This window comes from Colossoma macropomum, unplaced genomic scaffold (genome assembly GCF_904425465.1).
Source record: "Colossoma macropomum unplaced genomic scaffold, Colossoma_macropomum, whole genome shotgun sequence".
In the NCBI taxonomy this organism is placed as follows: Eukaryota; Metazoa; Chordata; class Actinopteri; order Characiformes; family Serrasalmidae; genus Colossoma; species Colossoma macropomum.
In genome coordinates, this window is record NW_023494810.1 from 18,638,097 (window position 1) to 18,657,682 (window position 19,586).

The window sequence follows — 19,586 nt, forward strand, 5'->3', positions numbered from 1 at the left end:
ACTTTTTGCGGAGTTGACATTTGCCTGGCTTTAGCAAACAATATGACATAATTGCGGGGAAAATGAACAATGACAGGGCACACACCCCCAACACCCAACTGGGGATGACCTATAAATAAATTCACTGTCACTATTATTATTATTATTTTTATTATTATTATTATACTTTTTTCTTTTTTTCTTTCTTTTGTTTGGGTTGTCTTGTTTTTCACTGTATCTGTTTGCCTTATGTACTGTCTGCCTGTTGTGATTTTTGTGTGTGTGTGGCTTGTCCTGTCTTTTAACTGATTTGTCTGTCTCGTGTACTATTTTTTCTGTTGTTAATAAAAAAAATAATAATTTACTGCCACTTTAAATTTACTGATACCTTAAATCCACTGGGACCAAAAATACACTGCTCCCTTAAATTCACTCGTGCCTTAAATACACTGTTACCTCATGGTGTGTAGAATGTGTGTGGTGTAGAGTGCTTGCAGTGTGGAGTGGTGTGTGTGTGTGAGTGTGTTCTGTGTGGTTTGTTGAGTGTGTGTGGTGTGGTGTGTGGAGTGTGTGTAGTGTGTAGAGTGCTTGCGGTGTGGAGTGGTGTGTGTTTGTGTGTGTGTGCATGTGCGTGTGCTGTGTGGTTTGTTGAGTGTGTGTGGTGTGTTGAGTATGTATTGTTGCTGTTGTTGCTGTTTTATTTCTGTTATTATTTTTTGTTACTGTTTTATATCTGTTATTACCATTTTAGTTTTGTTGTTTGTATGGCTGTGTGTGAGAGATGTTCATTGTGACATCACTTGTGGCTGTTAGATTGAAAGTTCTGACAATTCTGCCATTCATTTTCAAAGGGAAAAAATTTACCTTTGAACAGTCATTTTATGAAAACCATATTTGGGATTGGTCCAAAAAGCACAAGTGCATGAGATATATGAGAAATGTTTGTACAAAATTTTGTGGTTGTCAAATACTGTGGACTGTGAGAAGTTTACAAAATTTGATCGTAGAATAGTAATAATGAGAGAGGGAAAGTTTGTCAGCAAATTTTAAGCCAGCTAATTATGTTAAGACCTTAAAATGGTTCACTGTTGATGGTTGCTAAAGTGTTGCTTAGATGTTACTAGGCGGTTGCTAGGGTAACCAAGGTGGTTGGTAACTTGTTGTTATGTGGTTTCTATGGTGTTCCAGGTTGTTGTCTCTAGGTGGTTTCTATGCTGTTAAACCCACTGTTACCTTAAATCCACTGATACGTTAAATCTACTGCCAGCCTTAAATTCACTGCCACCTTAAATTTACTGATGCCTTAAATTCACTGCTATCTCAAATTTACTGATACCTTAAATGCACTGCCATCTTAAATTTACTGATACCTAAATCCACTGCCACCTAAAAAGTACTGATACTTTAAATCCCCTACCACCTTAAATTCACTGCCACTTAAAATTTGTTGATACCTTAAATTCGCTGCCACCTTAAATTTACTGATACCGTGAAATGTTTGTAAGAATCTGAGCATAGAACAATAATAATAGATAAGAAGAATACAAAGAACAGTAAGTTAGCTTTTCCAAGCCAACACAATAAGAAGATCATGAAGAACAGTAAGTTGGCTTTTTCAAGACATTTTGATAATAATAATAAGATTATGAAGAACAGTAAATTGACTTTTCCAAGCCAACTTAATGAGAAGATTATGAAGACTTAATAAACAAGGAATACTTCCTAAATGTAACGGGTCGTTAACCAGTCGTAAGCACCAAAACAAATAACAAATAAAAGGTTATTTTATTTACTTCCAAATTTTGTTTTATAAAACATTTCTTGACTGCTTAATGCTGCACCACATGTCCAATATGCTTTAACAGAAAATGGCACACGCTGCGACCTGCAGCCCCTTCGGTCCTAAGGAGCCACCTGCGGAACATCTTGAAGCAGTCAATGCTCCTCAGTGTCCCAGAACCCTCTCCAGTGTTTGTAGAAAAATTTACTGTTCGTTAAAGCTTCAAAAAATGCTCCTAAAACCTCCAAAAACTGTTCAGCTTGTTTTAAAATACGGAATACGTGAGAGCTGTTTATTACAGTTACTTGCTGCTTTTAAACTGGATATTTGAACTACAGTCTATTCTTCGAAAACAAACAGGAGAAAATGCAATTTTGGCAATAAGTCCACAAACAAAAACACTAGAAGATCAGCTTTTTAGTCGACTATTTAAGTTCTTGTTTAAGTATTTCAACTGAAAATGTAAGCTTAAAACACTCAAAGACAGAGCAGCATTCACGTTTTACAGTCTTCAGCATCTAGCACAATGCAGTCTCCTGATAAAGACCACTGATAAAGTAAATGGTCATGGACAGACCATAATATAAATTTGGATTATACCAATGGCAAGAATATTGGACATAAACACTGTGCTAGATTTAGTATTAAAAGAGGGATTGTCATTCTCAAAAGAACACAATATTGCTTTGAAGAACAGTGGAGAATATCTGATACTAAAGGGGGTACTTTACTTTCAGAGATCCAAGGAAATGTATTAGAATACATGGCATCATGTGAATTTCCATGGCATTTTAGAGCAATCTTGAGTAAACCAGCCTGTACATGCCAGAAAGCTGAAACTGGGTTATTGTTGGATCTTTTTTGACAATGACCTAAATAATTTCACCAGATTAACACAGCTTTGCAATGGCAATCACAGTCCTCTGACATAACCCACATTAAATCCATTAAATTCCCAGGGTGTTGATAAGGACAGTCCACAAGTAATGACTAAGGACTATATTCTGGATGATGTATTATCTGCATGTAGAAATTGTTTCAGATCCCTTGCTTTGTGTTCTCCCATAGCATCAGATGCTATGACCTTGTACAGCACATTACGTTTAGGGGTGCCAAGTACTAGTAAATCTTTCAACCAACCTGCACTCTGCAGTTTAATCACTATTCCTAAGGGCCACAATGAACTGTGCTGTTCGTTTCTCCAACATAACAATTTGATACTGATTTTAGGGAAAATATTTTACAGACTACAGATAGCTTTTTTCATACATAACCAGGAACTAGGACGTTTCTTTCTTTCATGGTACTGGATATTAAGTGAGTGCACATGGTTAATTAACTTTTAATGCTGTCAGTGTTCAAACACTGCCATTCTTTCTACCCTTTTGCCCTTGTTTCTATAAAATGCTTATTTGTCTTTTTTCCACAGGGTGATAGGGGTGAGACTGGTCCTCCTGGTCCTGCTGGTTTTGCTGGTCCTCCTGTGAGTACAGTTGCTCTAAGCCTGTTAACGTAATCTTAGCAAATAGGTGTAAATTCAGTGTGGTTGAAATGCCTTTTTCTCAGTTAAGTCAAAATTATTCTTCGATAAACAGGAATGCAGTGGTATGAAAAGATGTAGCCATGTTCAGTGAAAACAAGATGCATCAACAGTTAAGAAATGTTTTAAGAAATTCCAATCAGTAAGTGAGTAAACTCTAAAAAAAGGTGGGTCAGCATCTACATCAGCATCGCAAAAAAGATGGCAAATATCTACCGTGTCACCCCTTCGATATTTTCTCTATTAGGGCATATTTGTTACAGTTGTTTACTTGTCGATCTTTGAACAAAATATAATATCAGATAAGGGGACCAGTTCGTACACATGTTTAAAGTATTATATTTAACATCATTTTTTTATCAAACCTATTATATTTAATTTAAGTTTGTAATCTGAACATTACATTTAAAATACTAAGGTGCATAGAGATATCTAACAGGTTAATCGCTCTTGTAAAAAAGTAATTTCAATCAGGGAATCTGATTATATCAGGACTTTGACAAGAACTTGTACAAGGCCACTCCAAAACATTAATTTTGCTTCTTTTCAGACATTTTCAGTCATTTAGGATCATTGTCTTGCTGCATCACCCAATTATGTTTCACCTTCAGCTCATGGGCAGACGGACAGACACTCTCCTCTTCTCTGATAAAGAACAGAATTCATGATTCCATCAGTAATAGCAAGTTTTCGAAGTCCAAAGGCAGTGAAGCATCCCCACACCTTCCCACTACCTCCACTATGTTTGAATGTTAGCGTGATGTTACTACTGTGAAATGCAGAACTTGCTTTATGGCAGATATAAAGGGGCCTGTGGTGTCCAAAAAGTGGCCACAGAACATTTTTCAAAAAAGGCTTAGTGATTGTACAGGTGCTTTTTTTGCAAAAAAGACTGGCATTGATGTTTCTTTTGGTTAGCAGTGTTTTCCACCTTGCTGCTCTTCAGTGAATGACACTCCTGCCCAGTGTGACACGGCAACAGAATTCAGACGCTCGCGGATGAAAAAATGCAAACAATGTTTTATTATCAGGTGACACAAGCGGGGTTGAAAAACAAGCGTGTGTCTTGATCAAAAGGCAGCAGAAGATCACTGAAGTGATCATAACACAGGGCAGACAAAACCAAGGGGAAAGTCAAAATCGTTGTCAAAAAAAGGCAGGCAGAAAGGTCAAAAACACAAATCCAATACAGAATCAGCAAAGGTACAGAGGGAGTAGGCAAAAATCAAGGTCGATATAACAAACGTGGGTCGAAAACAATCACTCATAAACGCTCAGTAAGTTCCGGAGAATCAATACCTCGCAAAGTACCCTAACTAAAGCCCGGGCTGATATACTATTCTAAGAGAGTCATATGATTCAAAACACAGGTGTTCTTAGTCAATATTCAGGTGATTGGGAACGCTGACAGGTGTGTGAATTATTGTCATGGGTCATGTGATCACCCGAGGGATTATGGGCAATGGAGTTCGCTCTGGACCACACCAGTACCTTTCTGAGTGTGGAGTCATGAACACTGACTTCAGCTGAGAGACCTGCAGTTCCTTGGATGTTCCCCTGGAACCTTTGATGTCTTCCTGGATAATTTGCCTATTGGCCATGCACTCCTGAGAAGATTCACCGTAATTTCAATTTGTAGATAATGGTTCAAACTAGGGGTGGGCAGTATGGCAGAAATAGCACAGCACTTTCCTGATACAAGATATGTATCACAGTATTTCATTTTTCTGAGGTTTGATGATGTAGAAACCACGTTTGAGCAGCCTTTTGGTCTGTGAAAAAGTGGTTGAGTCTAGGGCCATATCAAATATGTGACAAATAAGCAATAATAGAGAAAATAATTTTTATGGCACTGTAAAATAACTGATTGGTCTGTGAGGCTGTGATCTTTTGCTAGCAATGAGCACAACTTGATCTACCATGATAAAATAGGCTTTGCCTATATAGGAAAATAATTCTGATTATGATGGCAGATGGCAGTGCATTTAAGAAAATGATCTAATTCTAATTAATTTACAAGTATTAACAATTTTATTTTTCTCTTCAGGGTGCAGATGGTCAGCCTGGTGCTAAAGGAGAGCAGGGTGAGGGTGGACAAAAAGGTGATGCTGGGGCCCCTGGACCACAGGGGCCCTCTGGAGCTCCAGGTCCTCAGGTAACATTCCCAATAATATACCTTACTGGTAAGACTTTATATGAAGGGTTTATAAATAACACACTGATAATATCCTACATAACCTGTATCTAAAGTGGTCATAAATGTATAGGTCAATGCTCATAAAGTATTCATATTTTACATGATGTTAATATGCACTAATAGGTTATTTCAGTCTGGAATTTGTTTCCCCACCTTAGCAAACACACCACACTTTACAAATAAGATTCCTTGGACAAGAATCCTAACACTACATTTCCCTGTCTCTGTAACATGACCAAGTTGTAGGTTGCTCTGTACAAGTGGAAAAAAAAAATTGAACAGAGAAAAAACAACCTGGCTTTGCCCCTTTACTTCAGCAATGTTATTAAAACTGTTTGTCTGGTATTTCAGCATGAATGAAGCCTTGTAAAATACCTTCGAAGGGCAGTGAGTTCAATGACAGTGCAAGTCAGGAGAGTGGTGGGGTTAATATGAGTGTGATTGGCAGTCGAAATAACCCTTAACTAGTTTTGGCTAGTTTGTACACTAGTCTGGGTCTTTGTGGAGTCTGTTGTCAGTGTAATCAAACAATCAAACAATCAGTCAATCAATCAATCAACCTTTATTTAACCTCGGAGAACACTGAGGGTGACCCTCATTTACAATGTTGGTAAGTTATCTTGAAATTAAATATGAAGATTTTACAGTAAACAGGTTTAGAGTGACCTGCTTGTCATTTGGATTTTTCAAGCCTGTTGTTAAGAATTCTGTTGCAGCTCTTTCTCTACACTCTACCCTTTGTCACTGTGTTAAGCTAGTGCATTGGGAAGTTCTAGTGCATGTGTTGGTTCTCAAAAAGTAATCTCTATATCAACACTTTCTAGGGACCAACTGGTGTTTCTGGACCTAAAGGTGCTCGTGGTGCTCAGGGACCTCCTGTGAGTAGACATCCTTGTTTAATATTCCAAGTGTTTTTCAGAAGTATTTACAAGTGAATGGCTCCTATTTATTTATTTATTTATTTATTTTGCTAGGGTGCTACTGGTTTCCCTGGAGCTGCTGGCAGAGTTGGGCCACCTGGCCCAAATGTAAGTTTAAAATCCCTTTTTAATGTAGTGTCAACAAAAATGAGTACTGACAGTTTCTATAGAGAAGCAAACTGAGACACATAGATTAGAAAGAGACAGTAAGAGTCATAAATTTTACTTGTTCTGCACAGTTTCTTTTTAAATTGTTATAAGCCATTTTAAGCCACATGAGCTTTTGGGTTTCTCTTCATGTCAACCTACAGTTTCCTTTATGTATAACAGTTAAGCTATTTTAGATAAAAGGCTGACCAATTAAAAAAGCATAAATTAACATTTTTTAATAAAAAATGTAAAACGTTGTCTCTTACTTTTCAGGTCATCGTTACGATCTCAACAACACCTTAGTTTTAAGTCAGCTCTCTCATTACTTATCTTTCAGGGTAACCCTGGTCCCGCAGGTCCTGCTGGTCCTCCTGGGAAAGATGGTCCCAAGGGTGTGCGTGGTGATGCTGGTCCCCCAGGGAGACAGGGTGATGCAGGTCTACGTGGTCCAGCTGGTCCTCCAGGGGAAAAGGGAGAGCCAGGGGAGGATGGTCCTCCTGTGAGTAATCTTAATGACATCTGTGGACAAGGATACAACACACAATATTTGAATCAGTTATTTACTCAGATTGTTAGGTATAAATGTTTTGCTAATATATTAAGCAAATTCTATAACCAATATTTATAAAGAAGGTGATTTCTGTTTTTTTGTGCAAATTACATCAATTATGATTTATATTAGTATTATTAGATGGTCTTTTAAGATATTATCTGCATATCTAAGTCTTTGTTCAGTATTTTCTCAAATTTGTTTAAACAGCCATAAAAGGATTAATTTTAGAAAAGAACTTATATCCATGTGCAAAACAGTCTAATAACAAACATGACGGGGCATGACTAACAGACATAACTGTTGACACATGTTGACAGTAATGATCACAGTGTGTAATTAACCAGTTATGCAAGTATATTTAATAAAACTTGTTATTAATAATAATAACAATTAATATGGCTTTAATATTTCTTTCGTAGGGTCCAGATGGACCAGCAGGTCCTCAGGGCCTTGCTGGACAGCGTGGTATTGTTGGTCTTCCTGGACAGCGTGGTGAAAGAGGCTTCCCTGGCCTGCCTGGACCTTCTGTATGTAGTAGCTACACATATTCCGAAATGCCTACATTTGCTCAAAAATACTCATTTGTGTATCAAAATAGCAATAATAGGTAATTCACTGAAAAAAGGTTATCAAAATGATATATACTATACTGTATTGAAGCGCATGCATATCTTCTGAAGAAACAGAAGAAATGCTTTAAATCAGTAGTTTTAAAACGTGCAGCTGGCTGAATAGATTTTTTTTTGAGAAAAACAGCATTACTATACACACATTAATGACAAATAAGGTTTTATAATTGTAAAAATTACAATTTAAATTATAATAGATATATAAAGTATATATATATATATATATATATATATATATATATATATATAATGCATTTATATCTATGTGCATTTTAGATCTTAAATATAGTTAGTGTTATCAAAGCACTGAATTACCTACTTCAGTTATTATTTTGAAATAATTCTTTTTATTATTGTTAACTGTACTGGGCTGGTTGCATCATTTGACCACTACTGGTTGTGTCACCTGACAGTTCAGACTATTTTCAAATTAAGCTGGAATATATTAAGACACTCATAGTGTCTTGAGTTCATACTCCCATTTTCTCAAATAAATATAACAATTGCACATTCTTTCCTGAGGTTATGCCATCTCTAATGGTAAATTATCATTTCTGACCATGACTCAAAAATGGCAAAAAAGGGGTATTGTTGAATAAAGTGATATCTATCATGTATCTATTAAATTATTTTTGGGGGAAATAATTGACTTGGACAAAAAAAATCGAGGTCATGTCAATGACCCACATACTAATCCATCCACTCATTATAGTGTTGTGCCAGAGTGATGGGCAGTAGTTCAGAAACCGGTATTGTGAAAAGATGTTGAAACCATTACATTAGGTACATTATAGATTTATAGATTGTGTATAACGTTAACACAATTGATTCTTGCAAACTCACTCCAGAAATTATTGCATGGAATAATACAACAGATTCCCTCGCCTGAAATCAGAGTCGACTCCATAATTTCAGGAATGAAACAGCCCTACTTCCTTAGATTTTCTGGGATGAGTTTGAATTAGGGCCAGAGTTAACATTGATCAATATTCTGCATTCAGCTGCTCTGTAAACATAGTTATAAGTAACATAAAACATCTACAAAAAGTGTTCTAAATAGAAAATGTTAGGAGATTCAGTGTGATTTTGACTTATAATGAGTTTTTAAGTCAGTTATCAAACAAAAAAAGAAATAAGAGCTGCATAAGTAGGGCATGGTGGGGTTGTGGTTAGTTCATTCACTTCTTATACTGTACTTCCCAACCACTAGAGCTCCAATTTCTCCTTTTAGCCCATAAACATTTAGCCCAGAATTTCTCATGATCGTCCTCTAGACATTTTTGTTATGTGTCTGACCCCACAAACTAATTAATCAATTTTGAAACAGAATATTCTAACAGTTGCAGATTAGGCTGTTGTAATATACAGGTTTTCTGGCATACTATTTTGTGTCCTGAGGAAAAAAGTGCTGTGTGTGGAGGATTTTGGAAAAAGTAGAAAGTTAAAAAGTGTGGTTAACTACTGTAGAAAAAACTTTAAATCTTTATAAATGTATCATTAGTTTTACAAAGATGCAGTACTTTAACAATTCTGAGAATGCTGTTAACTATTGGAGAATGGAGAACATAACATTTGCAGAAACGTAGCAGAAACGTAGCAACTCAATAGAGAAAAACTGAAGCCATGTCCATAGAATACTTATGAGACAGATCACAAATGTTGACAAAACCACAAACAAAGCACCTGTGGTATATCACATCAACTGTAACCTCTTTACAGGGTGAGCCTGGCAAGCAGGGCACTCCTGGTGGTCCTGGAGACCGTGGTCCTCCTGGCCCTGTGGGACCTCCTGGACTGACTGGACCTGCTGGAGAACCTGGTAGAGAGGTTAGTTAATAGATATTTAAATTACAAATATGTGTGTTTGCTCATGCAAATTGCCCTATAAACCTAACTTGTAGTAGTAAATAGGACAGGGAAAGTAGATATTTTAAAAGGGTGGCAAGGCCCAGATCCTAACTTAATTTGCACATGTTCCTTTCTCATACATCTCTTGGGTCAATGAGTCTGTCACCATTAATAAAACCTGACTCTGCTGACTTAAGTCATTTTTCAGACTTTCAAGTAAGATTAGGATGTATTCAGATGATCATAAAAGAGTCTATTATGTTCACTTACTTAACATTTGGGAATTTTTCTGTTATTGACCCTTAATTTTTTTTTTTTGGTGCCAAATTAATTTCACACGAGCAATCTATAGGAATAAAATACGAATGCCTCTTGTCGTAATACAGGGTAACCCTGGCTCTGATGGTCCTCCTGGCCGAGATGGTGCCCCAGGAATCAAGGTCTATACTGTTTATTGACCGCTTTTCTAACTTATCTTCATCAGTACTTATTCTTTCTCTGATGCGTTCCTTGCCTCCTTCCTTTTTATTTAAGCCTAGATTTATTCTAATGCTTATTTGTTTTAATAGCTGTATGCCTGTTAACTAACCCATATAATTATATTTTAGGGTGATCGTGGTGCCACTGGTCCAGCTGGTGCTCCTGGTGCCCCTGGTGCCCCTGGTGCCCCTGGCCCGGTTGGCCCCACTGGCAAACAGGGAGACAGAGGAGAGGCTGTAAGTATATGTTGGACTGTAATCAACATTAAAAAATCACGTTTGGTAAAGGCTTGTTTTTAAGCTATGCTGCCTAATGGTCATGTTGTGCAGACCATGCCTTCTATTTGTGGTTGTAGTATAAGGAGTAATTGTACGACTGGAGGAGGAGAGGAAACTGAGAATTTGTGCTGATTCTGGGTACACTTGCAAGACCAGATTCCCCAAAAGAACTCTAGTTTTGTTTTTTAGAGCTGACATAATTACTCCATTAAACTTGCTACTGTGTAAGATAAATCACTCATATGCACAAGCATACTTGGTCAAAAAAGCCTGATTCTGCTTTTGATTCTGATACCATAAGGCTTCCTAGTTAATTTTGTTTCAGTCTCTGCATAGTCATTATTCATTTTGATCCATTTTTATTGTTTGACCTAACAAATTACTCAATTAGTCATCAAAATGATGAGTAATATGAATGTTTTGGCAGCCCTAATGCCAGCGTTTTCTGAACTCTTGAATTGTGTCTGGATGTATGCTTGGAAGGCCAGGACCCAAGAAGAACAGTGATCAAAAAATCCTGGGATGCAGATGATCCTGAAAGAGTATCATCAGATGTGTAAGCAATTGGTACAAATGAAGATTAAACCAGTAATGATAAAAAATTGGAACTAGTTTCAGAAATAGCAAAGCAGATCAGAGTATATAGCAGCATCTGAGCTAGAGGTGGTATGCTAAGGATTCAAATGAGCTAAGGCAGAAGTTTAGCCAAGTCTTGGTGAAAATCACTGAGTCAGATGGTGAGATCACACAGGCATGGATGATGGATTTTGTCTCTTTTACTCATGTAACAGGTTGTGTAGTAGATATTTGCTGTATTTTCTGGGTGTTCCAGTTTTGTATCAGGTTGTGTTATTTGCCTGCCATATATATTATCTGTCTGTAGGTCTTAACACAGATAACGGCGCCTTAAAAAAAGTAAAAGGATGAAGAACTCTGAGCAAGTTTATGTATTTTGAAGAACTCTGCATATATTACTTAATACACAATCCAGTATGTAATGTGTACTCCTTATTTGGAGTTCACCTAACAGAGACTAACTGATTCAAATATATAATTAAAATGTGAGACCAATAGCCAATTAGTGTTTATTCAGTGAGACATCTTTTATTTAGTCTAATCTAGACCAAATTATCAGGTAATATTCATGCAAACATTTCAAAATAATTTTACAGCAACTGGCATCACTTAATATTAAACAATTATGAATATTTTTGCTAAATGCGTAGTTATCATGGGAAATTTCAGAACAGTCCTTTGCATGCCATTATATTTTAGGAGTCCTGAAATCGTCACTCAAGTCATTTTACCAATCATTAATTTCAGTTGGACACATTTTACTGATGTCATGCTGAATTTAGTGTTCAATAATTTTTGACATCCCTAGCTCAGTGTGACATGCGGGCTGCCAAATGATACAAAGAAAATAGGATACTTCATACATTCATTACTTTTAAACGTAATTCTTTGTATTTAATCTAATTCTATTTTAGGGGCCCCAGGGACCTTCGGGACCACCTGGACCCGCTGGAGCAAGGGGAATGGCTGTAAGTTTTTCTGCTCTTATTTGCTTGTGTCAGCATGAACTTTAATAATTTACTTCAGTAATAGTTGATCTTGTTGCATATTTTCCAACTCAGAGTATGCAATTAATAAGGACATTCTAAAGAACACTATAGGACAAGATATGCTGAATATAAGAAATGCCACATGGTGCCATAAAGATGCATCCTGATCAGCCCAGCACATACATTATATTGCTACTGACTTGGGTCAGTTGTGATGTAAACTGGAAGTTGGTGTGGTCCATTGATGACTAAGCTAATTTTTCTCATCAACAGGGACCCCAAGGACCCCGTGGAGATAAAGGAGAAGCTGGCGAGGCAGGAGAGAGAGGACAGAAGGGTCATAGAGGTTTCACAGGACTTCAGGGCCTCCCTGGGCCTCCTGTATGTCATTTTCTCTTTTTTAAGTACCATTTAATTGCTTAATTTTAAAACTGATGAGTTTGGAGCTTCTGGGTGGCACAGCTGGGTTGCCCAAACCCAAGCTCAAATCCCAGAAACTCCACAGCCATTCGACCTTGGTAGTCAAAGAGATCTCAACTTGTCCTGAGGAAGTCATTCTTCTGGGTCAGAAGAACAACTTCCCCTCTATTGCCCATTTAAGATGATGCTAGTTAATTATAGGTCTCTGTTAGGGCACATATGCAGTTAGTACTGCCCTATAAGTGTGTCCATCTGGCTTATAATGTTGTATGGATGGCAGCTCAAAAGATGCATTGATGAGCTTCAGGTGTCATAAAGGAAGCATGTGTTAGCCTTCACCCTCCCAGACTGGTCGGTAACATGTGATAAGTCTGACCGAGATAGTGGGTGGGAATTGTCATGGTCAATATGTTCATACTGTTTTTATTTTGTTTAACTTACTTAATTACTACTTGCAAGTAATTGTGCATAACATTACTTTAGACAGCCCCTAAAGTCAAGCTCAGGCCCCAATCTCAAATCACCAGCTGTTATCAGCTGATCTCAGTCAGCTAACACTTCAGCTGATCACCTGCCATGCTTGGCTAAATTCGCCAGGGTGCTTATTTAAGCTGCTTTATCCTGCCTATTCTCAACGCTCCTCTGCAAGGCACTTTGCAATCTCCTTTTGGCTGGTGATTAGCCTGGCGAGGTTGTTTTGGGGGTCTTTCTCCTGACTGACTGTGTAGGGAGGTCCCAGATCAGAGCCATACTGCCAAGTATAACTACTGCAGATGGGTATGACATAAGTAATAGGCCCTGTTTGTGGGGCATTATTGTAGGTATGCTACTTCAGTATGTACAGTAGCCTGCTGCCTCAAGGGAGTAGTAGTAATATGGCTGCGCATAGTAGTTTGTGTTGAGCACAGCATGTGCAGCCAGCTCAGCAGGTTAGCTATGCCTTAACGAAGCTAAAGAATGTAAGTAAGGCTTTTATTTAATTTATTTGTGAAATTGGTATGAATTGAAAAGTGCTTGTGTCTCTGAAAACATGTAAGGTGAAGTTGGCTGTCTGGAGTGGGTCTTCAACAGAGAATGTGTTTGTAGTTTGGCGGGACAGCTAATGTGCAAGTTGGCGTTTTACTATCCAGAGGGGTGCCATGGTAACATCTTGCTGGTGGTGATTTTTATCCAGTTGGAGTGTGGCGTATTTGGCATCTAGTGATATGGGCTTGCCTTCACTGTTTACAAGAAAGGGCTTATGTAACTCTTGATAGAGTGATTCGCATCAGTTTTGTTGCCCAATTAGTTTTGTGAGTTGCATAAATCAGGAAATGGCTACAAAAATAGCTAAACAGTTGAAAATGCTCATTTCCATGGTCAGGTCAGCAATTAGGAAGTTTAAACCAACTGGAGATTTTAAGAATCTGCTGGGATAAGGACGTATGTCTATTCTGACCACGCGCACAGCAAGGAGGATGGTTCGAATGGACAAAGAATGACCACAGATGGGGAATTGCAGATGCTAGTTATGTCTTAAAAACAGCTACCAAACTACAATCACACACCAACCACATTTGTTTTGGGTGGGGGGTTGCCAGAGGAGGCCTCTGCTGTCAAAGACCAACAAACTCAAGTTTCTATGGTCAGATGAGACCAAAATCTTTCGCAAATATTTTGCAACATGTTTTTGGCATGGACACAAAGATAAACATGCAGAAAAGTACCCCATCCCCATTATAAAATGTGGTGGTGGATCTGTGATACTGTAGGTCTGTTTTTCTTCCAAAGGCCCTGGATAGTTTATTTGGATTAATGGTATCACCGACTTTATCAAGTACCAGCAGAGCTGTTATCTGTGCACATGGAGGCAAAGTATTAGATTAAGGGGTGCCAACAATTGTGGCACACGCAGATTTGAGAAAAATATTTTTTATTGCCGCTCCACTCCAAAGTGGCTTTCAGAGGAGAGGAATGGGCAGGCTAAAGCATATTTTTATTATTCCTGCAGCTCCTCTGCATGCCACTTTGTAACCCGCCTCCACCCCTACTCCTCCTTCATGTTGTGTTTGACTTACTCAGTGTCATCTTGTCATTGTTGCCTACACTGTTCTGTTCCCTAGAGGGTTAATTCTGCTGCTCTATCTGCCTAAAGTTTTCCATGTGTGAACATGGAAGGGCAGGGACACCCCTGAACAGAGCCATACCACCAAATATAAGTTACTGCAAATGGAAACAAAATATTTTCTTTGACAAAGTTGTCCTGACTGAAATTTCATTTTCATTTTTAAACTGATTTAGTTTTCCATTAACTGGTTCACCTAAAGTTGTTAATTACATCTGTTGATTTAATTGTAATTTGTCCACTCAAAGAGCATTTGCTTTCCTTACACAGGGTCAGCCCGGTGACCAGGGTGCTGTTGGACCTGCTGGCCCCGGTGGAGCAAGAGTCAGTGTCTCTTATCTTCAAAAATTTCTCATTGTATACAACAGTAATGAAATGAAATTTTGTTTAACCTTACCCTCCCCTTAATTTTTCCTCCTCCTTAGGGGCCACCTGGCCCTGTCGGTCCAGCTGGAAAGGATGGAGCTAATGGCCTGCCTGGCCCAATTGGACCTCCTGGACCACGTGGCCGTTCTGGAGAGACTGGTCCAGCTGTGAGTAATGAAGCATCTTAGGCTTAATAAAGCATTAAGATTAGTCAACCAGCCATCTAATAGCTTCTCTACATGCTTACTCAGATTTGAAGTTGTGAAAAAAGATTTCAACATTTTTCAGGAGCCATATTTGCATATTATATATTATATTTGGCATTCAATAATACCTTTCTTTGAATGCATTTGAAACTTATGTTCCTCAAGTTATGTTGTTCACATGGTATGGTATCTTCTCCCTCTACCACCTCCTGATGTTTTTTTGGATACATCTAGTCCTTTTTTTTTCATCTAGTATTTTTTTTTTTGTCATTTCTTTAAACTCGTTTACAAACAGAAACACGTTTTTGCTATGTAACGGTTATTAAAAATTAAGAACATCATTACAGGGTAAATCAAGTACTGAACAAACATAATTGTAATTCAGTAAACTCCATCTCTGGCTTTTGCTTGCTAGGATGCTCAGACTCTAGAGTCTGTTTAAGCAGGCATGCATAATTTTTATAAAAATCTATGTGGGAAGGGACAAGTGACCTACACAAGCTTTACCCAAGATTAGAACTATTTATTAACCAATTTAGATTGAAAGGAGGCATTCAGCTGGGACTACTTCCAGCATCGGCCCATCCTGGAAAGGGCGCACCGGCTCGGCCGATCAGTTGCGGCGGGCCGCATAGACTCTAACAAGTCGAGGTCCTTCATTATGCTTTTTCACTCGTTTCAAGACAAGGAACGTGTCCTTAGGAGGAGCAGAGACGGTGTGAGTTTTGAAGGTCATAACATCAGATTTTTCCAGGACTACAGTGTGGACCTTTCTCGGCGACAGGCTGCCTTTTGCGTGGTTAAAGCCGCGCTGTACAAAGAAGGTGTCCGGTTCGGGAAGCTCTACCCTGCTCGACTACGTGTTGTTTCCAAAGACGGTTTAAATTTTAAACTCCGGAGGTGGCCCAGGCCTTTCTGAAAGATCGCTACAATCACCGAGCTACTCGTATGCCTTGTGAGGTGAAGTAGCTTTATGCTGCTTAATATTAGTGACTTAGTCTTGTTTCCATATTTCACATTCTGTTAACCAGTAAGAGTTCACTTACATTTAGCTACGATAAAAGTTCTCTTAGCGCACAAGCTGCAGTGTATATGTGAATAAGGTACATTTCTCTAATTTTGTCAATTATTTTTATATGGATTATGCACATATAGAACCTCTTATGTTATGTAAGAAGTTATTACTTTCACGATCTGTCTTTTTGCTTACATATTCTATGCATATAGTAACTAGGCTTGGCCTTTCTGATAACTTAGTACCTAAGGACAAATAGAAAATACACAAACACAAAGGTTAACACACATAAATAGTTAGTTTTTTGTGGTTAGTAAATATGTGTGGACGCTTGACAAAGACTGGATTTCAGGGATTACTTCTTTTTTCTGTTTTTTTTTCTCACTCTGTTGTCGCTGGGTACACTTTCCCATTGTATAGCAATATGTGTTGACGTCTGCGGGGTGGCGGTGTATTTAAAAAATACATGTGCTTGACGTGTTTTAGGTCAGTCTGTTTGAGGAGTGTTCACTGGAAGTACATTTAAAGTGGGTTTGACTGTTTTGAGGGCTGTTGTTCCCTTTGCCCCCCCCCCGCCCCACATATCTGACCAGTATGGTAGATACGTTATTGTAGTGGGCTCACTTTTCCAAACTCAGGTGGTATTAGTTAATATATATGCAGCAAATTGGGATGATGTTGATTTTATGGATAGGTTGCTGTCCATCATTCCTGATCTAAATTCACACAAATGAATTATCTGAGGTGACATTAATTGTGTTATGAATCCCACACTAGATCGCTCAAACCTGACATCAGCAGTAGCCTCAAAAATGGCATCATCGTTGTCTTTCTTTATTGATGAAAATGGCTGTGTCGACTCATTTCGTGAACTTCACCCTCATTCAACATCCTTCTCTTTTTATTCTCAAGTACATTCTTCCTTTTCTCGAATTGACTATTTCTTTATCAGCCGCGAGCTCATGCAGGTTGTCACCCAAGCTGAGTACATGGCGATAGTTATTTAAGACCATGCACCGCTGCAGATGGATCTCACCTTCAGTCATTATCAGAGAGATCGCTCTCAGTGGCGTTTTAATCCAGCACTACTTTCAGAGGAGAATTTCTGTACAAAGATCTCAGATTTCATTCGTTCTTTCTTACACACTAACAAAACTGATTCTGTTTCTAATTCAGTGTTATGGGAGTCACTCAAAGCCGTTATTCATGGTGAAATTATCTTCTACACCTACATATTACGAACACCAACAAGAAAAAGTTGGACCAGCTTTCTAGTTCCATACTATCTTTAGATGGTCAGATTTCTTCCTGTCCCACTCCAGAATTGATTAAAAAGCGGCTTGATCTACAAGCAGAATTCAGTTTGCTTTCCACAAAATATGCCGAAGCCTTTATTTTACGTTCACAAGGTTTTCTTTATGAGTATGGGGATAAAAGTGGGCAACTGTTAGCGCATCAGTTAAGGAGACAGGCCACGTCTAGGCTAATACACCAAATTAGGGACACTCATGGTAATTTATTGACTCATCCTAAAGACATTAACAAGGTTTTTAAAAATTACTACTCTTTATTATATACTTCGGATGGCCCAGTTAACACTACTGCTATGCACTTATTTATAGATAAACTAGCACTCCTGGTTTTAGACCCTATACTGGCTGAAGAGTTGGATCGTCCATTTACCCTAGGGGAAATTTCTGAAGCTATTAGATCCTTAAGTAGTGGTAAATCCCCAGGACCAGACGGGTTTGGAATAGAGTTCTTTAAGAAATTTGACAACCAACTGTCTCCTCTTTTGCTGGAGGTATTTAACAAGTCTCTGAGAAGGGGTTCTTTGCCCTCTTCCCTGACACAGGCTAATATCTCACTTATTGTTAAAAAGGATAAAGATCCCATGTTTTGCAGCTCATATCATCCCATCAGTTTGCTTTGTAATGAGCACAAAATTCTAGGTAAGCTTCTGGCCAAACGCATTGAGACTGTCCTCCCATCTATTATATCAGAGGACCAAACAGGATTTATCAAAGGGAGGCATTTATTCCCTAACATCCGTAGACTTTTAAATATATTATATACATCTGATAACTTGCAGATTCTAGAAGCTGTTGTTTCGCTAGATGCAGAGAAGGCCTTCTACCGTATAGAATGGGACTATTTATTTTTAGTTCTTAATAAATTTGGGTTTGGGAATACATTGATTTCCTGGATTATGTTGCACTACACTGCACCATTAGCTTGTGTCCATACAAACTCTGTATATTCTGATTATTTTTCTTTACATAGAGGTACACACCAGGGATGCCTCTTATCGCCTTTACTTTTCGCTATGGCCATAGAACCTCTTTCAATTGCTCTTAAAACTGCTCATGGTATACAAGGGGTCACTCGGTATGGACTTGAAAATAAGGTCTCCCTCTATGTGGACGACCTCTTGATGTATGTAACTCACCCTCTTTCTGCCATTCCAGTTATTAATTCCATTTTAGTAGAATTTGGCTCATATTCAGGTTACAAGCTAAACTTCTCCAAAACTGCATTTTACCCAATTAATGCTGCTGCTTCTATAATTACACAAACTGAAATCCCCTTTAAGCTTGTGCCTGATGGATTTACATATCTAGGCGTTAATATTACTTGTAAAATATCACTCATTCAGGAAGCTAATTTCTCCCCTCTACTTACTAAAATCTGCAGTGACCTCCGGAGGTGGAGTAGCCTTCCCCTCTCTCTAGCAGGTAGGGTGCAGTGCATCAAGATGAATGTCCTTCCTAAATTTTTATTTTTATTTCAATGTTCCAGTTTTTCTCCCCAAATCCTTCTTTGTTTCTATAGATAAGGCTATCACTGGGTTTATTTGGGGTGGTCTTGTTCCCCGTATCAGGAAAGGAATTCTTCGGTGTCCCCATTCTTTTGGTGGCTTGGCCCTCCCTAATTTTACGTATTACTATTTCGCAGCCAACATACAAAAAATTGCCTTTTGGTTTAAATACCCAGAGGCTGCATGGTGTATCATGGAATCCCTCACCTGTCACTCATCTTCTATTTATGCCTCGGTTTATTTCTCTCTTCCCATATTCCCTTCTCATTTCTCCTCCAATCCGTTAGTAGTGTCTACTCTAAAGATCTGGACCCTGTTTCGTAGAATGATTCATTTTACTGAGGTTTCTGTCATGAGTCCAATATGTAAAAATCATTTATTTAAGCCTGCACCCCTGGACTCTAGATTTATAAGTTGGGAGGGGAGAGGTATTACCACCTTTGGGGATTTCTTTGATGACACGTTTAGCAGTTTCTCCTCAAAAGTTTCCAAATTTAATCTTCCTAGAACAGACTATTCCGATTCTTCCAAGTTCGTCACTGTGCAGAAACCCTTTTTCCCATGTTTCCGGGAACATCCCCCAGCTCTTCCCTGGGAGGACTTTTTTACTGTGTAAACCGAGGCAAAGTTTATTTAAATTTTTTATTATAAGATTTTGTCTTTTAACAAGGCAAAGATTTCTGAGGCCAAGACTAGATGGGAGGCGGAGTTGGCTCTTAGGTTGGAGGAGAGATGGTG

The 19,586-nt window shown here is 38.3% G+C and overlaps 1 protein-coding gene across 2 annotated transcripts in view; it reads left to right on the forward strand.

The window, feature by feature from the left end:
* col2a1b (collagen, type II, alpha 1b) overlaps window positions 1–19,586 on the forward strand; it is a 147,478-nt gene that overhangs the window by 114,156 nt on the left and 13,736 nt on the right. For both annotated transcript variants that reach the window (XM_036559043.1, XM_036559044.1), the window contains exons 38-50: window positions 3,189–3,242; window positions 5,347–5,454; window positions 6,321–6,374; window positions 6,471–6,524; window positions 6,904–7,065; window positions 7,539–7,646; window positions 9,468–9,575; window positions 9,983–10,036; window positions 10,205–10,312; window positions 11,845–11,898; window positions 12,193–12,300; window positions 14,714–14,767; window positions 14,869–14,976. In XM_036559043.1, the coding sequence (XP_036414936.1) occupies window positions 3,189–3,242; window positions 5,347–5,454; window positions 6,321–6,374; window positions 6,471–6,524; window positions 6,904–7,065; window positions 7,539–7,646; window positions 9,468–9,575; window positions 9,983–10,036; window positions 10,205–10,312; window positions 11,845–11,898; window positions 12,193–12,300; window positions 14,714–14,767; window positions 14,869–14,976 (1,134 nt within the window). The remainder of the gene's footprint in view (window positions 1–3,188; window positions 3,243–5,346; window positions 5,455–6,320; window positions 6,375–6,470; window positions 6,525–6,903; window positions 7,066–7,538; window positions 7,647–9,467; window positions 9,576–9,982; window positions 10,037–10,204; window positions 10,313–11,844; window positions 11,899–12,192; window positions 12,301–14,713; window positions 14,768–14,868; window positions 14,977–19,586) is intronic.